Source organism: Physeter macrocephalus, chromosome 16 (assembly GCF_002837175.3).
Source record: "Physeter macrocephalus isolate SW-GA chromosome 16, ASM283717v5, whole genome shotgun sequence".
Classification (NCBI taxonomy): domain Eukaryota; kingdom Metazoa; phylum Chordata; class Mammalia; order Artiodactyla; family Physeteridae; genus Physeter; species Physeter macrocephalus.
The window spans coordinates 59,301,746-59,307,745 of NC_041229.1; the positions used below are offsets into that span (position 1 = coordinate 59,301,746).

The 6,000-nt window shown below is 41.0% G+C and overlaps 1 protein-coding gene across 6 annotated transcripts in view; it reads left to right on the plus strand.

The window, feature by feature from the left end:
- Nucleotides 1-5,713, plus strand: part of LOC102983336 (uncharacterized) — a 189,178-nt gene extending 183,465 nt beyond the window's left edge. For 2 of the 6 annotated variants that reach the window (XR_003683640.2, XR_003683641.2), the window contains one exon: nt 5,283-5,698. Coding sequence is in view for 1 of the 6 variants with exons in the window: in XM_028501255.2 (XP_028357056.1) it covers nt 5,283-5,575 (293 nt within the window). In the remaining 5 variants the exon portion in view is untranslated. Of the gene's footprint in view, nt 1-5,282 lie in introns of all 6 variants that reach the window. The other 4 variants (XR_003683638.2, XR_003683643.2, XR_003683639.2 and 1 more) reach the window with 4 other exon arrangements.
- The last annotated feature ends 287 nt before the right edge of the window (nt 5,714-6,000 follow it).

A 6,000-nucleotide genomic window follows, 5' to 3' on the forward strand; every position in this document is an offset into this window, starting at 1 on the left:
AAAACAAACCCAGAAAAGTTGTAGGAAAGAAGCCCAGCTTTCATATGATGCCCTTTTTGGACAGGGGGAGTTGATGGTCGGGAAGGGGTACTCTCTACTGGCCACACAGACTATTCATCACCACCCTGTGTTTGAGAAGCTTGGATGCTTGCTGTCCAGGCTGAAGGGAAGAGGAGGTGGTGGTGTGCTCAGGGAGTAGAAAATAGGAACTGATCAAGAGCTGTTGTGTACAGGCAAATGAGACATAGCTATGCCTTCAAGAAGCTTACAGATTGGGGAAAGGGGGGAGGACAGGAAATGGAAACAAACCATCGAAGTACACTGTGATAAATTCTGTCATTGGGGACGCATGTGTCTTCAAATTTGTTCTGTTCTACACGGTAGAAGGTACAGATAGAGTTTGGTGAAGTATGAGAAGTCCCTTTCAGACAATCAGAGCAGTTTCACAGTGGAGGGGGCTGCCGAGTCTCAGGAAAGGACAGAGTTTATTATGGTCAGTAGAGGCGTAAGAGCTGGGATGAATGATGCGTGAGTGTGTTGCAGAGTAGCCCTAGCCTCAAATGGCCTTGAAGGTGCTTCTAACCTCTGCAATCTGTGACCCTAATCCCTTCCTTTTTCTCAGCCTAAGGATGTCACCTAGAAAATGAAGAGGGCTCTTTCTAATGCTGCCATTCTTTGATACCTGCCAAATTCAAGTGAATGAAAAATAATTCTACTTAGAAACACTGAAGGAAGATCCTGTAATTGCCCCTAAAGTAAAAGACATCTGAAATGACATACTAGGGGTATGATTACCCTTGGCTGTACAATCTCTCACATGAAGCTGAATACAGATTTCAGCCATGAGACCAGGTCACTTCGCTTCCCAGATTAAACCCTTGACTTTGTCCTTGAGAAGTGGCAGACCTCCATATTGCTAATTAAGTGACAACAAGTTGGCTGCCTTGGTTCTGAAATCAGAAAATGATTGGGAGTAAAGAGAGATGAATTTTCTTTGGAATTGGAAAGGATTTAGGGAAAGGTATATTAACAAAGATACATTATTAAAGCTCAATATTTATAAATCCCAAAGAAGCTTTAGGGATTTAGGGATTTAATCTTTGACTTTTAAAATCAGCTTTCCATTGTCAGTCAAAATACCAATGAGCATTTAAAAACTGCAGGGAGCAATGAGACAGGCACTTAAACACTGCTAGTGTGAGTACAAATTGATAGTCTTTCTAGAAAGCAGTGTGGCAAAGTATGTGAAGACTCTTAGCATGTCACTTCTCATCATTTCTGCTGCTACTTCCCTGATCTGAGCCCCATCATCTATTGCAAGGAGTTTGCAGTAGCCTCCTAACTGGTCTCTCTGCTTCTCTACTCTTCCCCCATTATAGTCTGTTTTCCACACAGCAATCAGAGTGACTCTTTTCAAACATAAGTCAGACCATGTTATTATTCTGCTCAAGACCCCATCATGGCTTCTCATTTCACTCAGAGTAAAAGTTGAAGTCCTTACAGTAGCCTGAAGGCCCTACATGAACTGACCAGCCTTTTATCTCTCTGACTCCTCTACTACTACTTTCCCCCTCTCTTGTTCCACTTCAGCTACACTGGCCTCTTTGCTATTCCTCAGACATGTCCCATATCATATACTCCCAACTTAGGGCCTTTGAACTGACTGTTTCCTTCCTGTGAAATGCTCTTCCTTCAGCCATCTTGCTTGGTTAACTCTATTTCCTTCAAGTCTGTGTGGAAACCTTACTTTCTCAGTGTGTCTTATACTGGTTACCCTATTTAATAGTGCAGTCCCAACACCGTGGCATGTCTGATGCCCTTTACCCTGCCCTTTTTCTCTTTTCCATAGCACTTAAGACTGTTTTTTAAATATTTACTATTTATCCACTGCCTTCTCCAACCCTCTTAAAATATAAGCTCCACAAGGGCAGGGATCACAGTGTCTGGCACAGAGTAGATACTGAAATATTTGTTGAATGAATGGGCTTTAAAAATAGCACTATCGGGCTTCCCTGGTGGCGCAGTGGTTGAGAGTCTGCCTGCCGATGCAGGGGACACGAGTTCGTGCCCCGGTCCGGGAAGATCCCACATTCCGCGGAGCGGCTGGGCCCATGAGCCATGGCCGCTGAGCCTGCGCGTCCAGAGCCTGTGCTCCGCGATGGGAGAGGCCACAACAGTGAGAGGCCTGCGTACCGCAAAAAAAAAAAAAAAAAAAAAAATAGCACTATCTTTTGACCTAGAAAGCTCACTTCTAGAACTCATTCCTGAAAAAATAATCAGAAATGCGGCCAAAGATTTATTTGGGTTGTTCTCATACCTTTATTTATAATTGAAATTATTTATAATGAAAATTTGCAAACAACCTAAACCTATAAAGACAGAGTTATGGTTAAATAATTTGATATATCTACATAATTGAATATTATCAAGATATTAAAAAGTGTTTTGAAGAGAATTACGTGGGAAAATGCTTATAATGTTAAAGTGAAAAAATAGAATTTAAAACAACATTTACCATTATCTCACACCATATACAAAAATGAATTAATGATGGGAATTCCCTGGCAGTCCAGTGGTTAGGACTCCATGCTTTCACTGCCGAGGGCCCGGGTTCAGTCCCTGGTCAGGGAACTAAGATCCCCATAAGCCGTGCAGCACAGCCAAAAAAAAAGGATCAATGATATAAATATAAGTGTCAAAGCCTTAAAACTCTTAGAAGAAAATATAGGGTAAATCTTCATGACCTTGGATTTAGCAAGTGTATTCTTAGATATGACACCAAAAACATGAGCAACAAAGGAAAAATAGATAAATTGGATTTCATCAAAATTAAATCTGATAAAGTTTTTTTTTTAGTTTTTAATGGAGTATAGTTGATTTACAATGTTGTTAGTTTCTGCTGAACAGCAAAGTGAATCAGTTATACGTATACATATATCCACTCATTTTTAGATTCTTCTTCCATATAGTTCATTACAGAGAACTGACCTATGCTATACAGTAGGTCCTTATTAGTTATCTATTTTATATATAGTAGTGTTGTATGTGTCAATCCCAATCTTCCAATTTATCCCCCTCCCCCCACTTCCCCCCCAGTAACCATAAGTTTGTTTTCTACATCTGTGACTCTACTTCTGTTTTGTAAATAAGTTCATTTGTACCTTTTTTTTTTTTTTTTTTTAGATTCCACATATAAGCGATATCATATATTTGTCTTTCTCTGTCTGGCTTACTTCACTCAGTATGACAAATCTGATAAAGGTTTAATATACAGAATATATTAAAAAGTCCTACAATTCAACAACAAAACAACCCAACTTTTTAAATGGGCAAATGTTTTGAATAGATATTTCTCCAAACAAATGTACAAATGACCACATGAAAATGCTATACAGTAGGTCCTTATTAGTTATCTATTTTATATATAGTAGTGTTGTATGTGTCAATCCCAATCTTCCAATTTATCCCCCTCCCCCCACTTCCCCACAAATGTACAAATGACCACATGAAAATATGTTCAGCATCGTTAATCATTAGGGAAATGCGCATCAAAACCACAAAGAGATACCGATTCACACCTGCTAGGATGGCTATAATTTTAAAAAAATAGAAAATAACAAGTGTTGGTGAGGATGTGTAAAAATTGGAACCCTCCTGCATTGCTGGTGGGAGTGTAAAATGGTATAGCCACTGTGAAAAACAGTTTGGTGGTTCCTCAAAAAGCTAAAGATAAAATTATCATATGACCCAGCAATTCTGCTCCTCAGTATATACCCCCAAAAATTGAAAACAGGGACTCAAACTGATACATGTATATCAGTGTTCACAGCAGCATTATTCACAATATCCAAAAGGTGGAAACAACCCAAGTGTCCATCAACAGATGAATGGATAAACAAAATGTGGTATATATATATACAGTGGAATATTACTCAGCCATAAAAAGGAACGAAGTTCTGATACACGCTAAAACATGAATGAACTCTGAAAAAATTATGCTAAGAAGCCAGGCACAAAAGGATAAATAGTGTTTGATTCCATGTGTTAGAATACATAAAATATCTAGAATAGGCAAATTCATAGAGACAGAAAGTAGATTAGAAGTTAATCATGAAGAACCTAGGGGCAGGACAGGAATAAAGATACAGACTACTAGAGAATGGACTTGAGGATACGGGGAGGGGGAAGGGTAAGCTGGGACAAAGTGAGAGAGTGGCATGGACATATATACACTACCAAACATAAAATCGATAGCTAGTGGAAAGCAGCCACATAGCACAGGGAGATCAGCTCGGTGCTTTGTGACCACCTAGAGGGGTGGGATAGGGAGGGTGGGAGGGAGATGCAAGAGGGAAAAGATATGGGGATATATGTATATGTATAGCTGATTCACTTTGTTATAAAGCAGAAACTAACACACCATTGTAAAGCAATTATACTCCAATAAAGATGTTAAAAAAAAAAGTTAAGACGGGTTATGGGAAGAGGGAATGGAGTGTTATTGCTTAATGGGTACAGAGTTCTGTTTGGGGTGGTTAAAAACTTTTAGAAATACATAGTGGGGATGGTTGCACAACATTGTGAATGTAATTAGTGCCACTAAATTGTACACTTAAATGGTTAAAATCACAAATTTTATCTTATATACATTTTGTCACAATTTTAAAAAGTTTTTAAAATCCCTATATATAATATGCAGTGGTGGACTGGATCAGGCTTGTGTGGGCTCTCTAGAGCCAATTGTGAGCTTCTCAACTACTTATTCAGTGATGTTGGTAGCTTGAAATTGGCCATGGTTGGGAGTGCTTACACCATGGAACTTAGCAAATGCTACAAACAGGGCTCCACCCCAATCCCCTTGAGCCAATCGTTAAATATTTACTAGCTCACCACTGAATATATGAGTATAAAAATGCGTGGAAAACTATCTGGAGACATAGATGCCAAACTGCTATTATCTCTGGGGAGGAGAGTAGTATTATGGCAGGCATGGGAAAGTAAACTTACACTTCCTACCATATATACTTCCATAGTGTTTCAGGGTTTTTTACAGTGAGCATATAGACATATATTTCTTGTACTGCTTTTAAAAAACAGAAAAATGTGTATATGTTGGGACTGTGGTATTGGTGATTTTTCTTGAGAGGCTAAAACCAGTCACATATACTACCTGAAATGGCCCATGAAGAGGCTGAAGGCCAAGCTTGGGACTTGGATTCCATTTCCTCAGAAATCTGCTTTCTTCTTGCCCAACTAAATGGAACTTTTTTGTCTCTTCATAGGTTACCCTACAGCCTATCCAGCTGCAGCCCCTGCCTACAATCCCAGCCTGTACCCCACCAATAGCCCCAGTTATGCTCCAGGTAAGGAGAAAGTGAAGACAGCAGTGGTGAGTGGGGTGGGAGGTGAGGCTCTATTTGGGGAAAAAAAGCCCGAAACACTTGCTGGCCTTTCCATGTCCTTAATTGCTCTGGGCTCAGCCTGTCCATGCTTGATTGTCCAGGGAGTCCCCTCTGGGAACTGGGGCAGTTCAGCCTCCGGGAATAGAATTTCTTCCATTCTCCTTGGGACTTAAAGTTGGCCCATCTCTCTTCTGCTGGAATATCTGAGACGTGTATCCTCCTCACAGAACCTTTTCTGCTCCCCCAGTATCCACACCCAGTTTTTGCTCGGTTCCCCCTGAGGCTGCCGTTGACACACACACACACACACACACACACACACACACACACACTCACATCCTCGGTTTCCCCTGAGGCTGCCGGGGACACACACACACACACACACACACACACACACACACACACACGGTTTCCCCTGAGGCTGCCGTTGACACACACACACACACACACACACCCTCGGTTTCCCCGGAGGCTGCCGTTGACACACACACACACACACACACCCCCTCGGTTTCCCCAGAGGCTGCCGTTGACACACACACACACACACACACACACACACACACACATCCTCGGTTTCCCCTGAGGCTGCCATTGA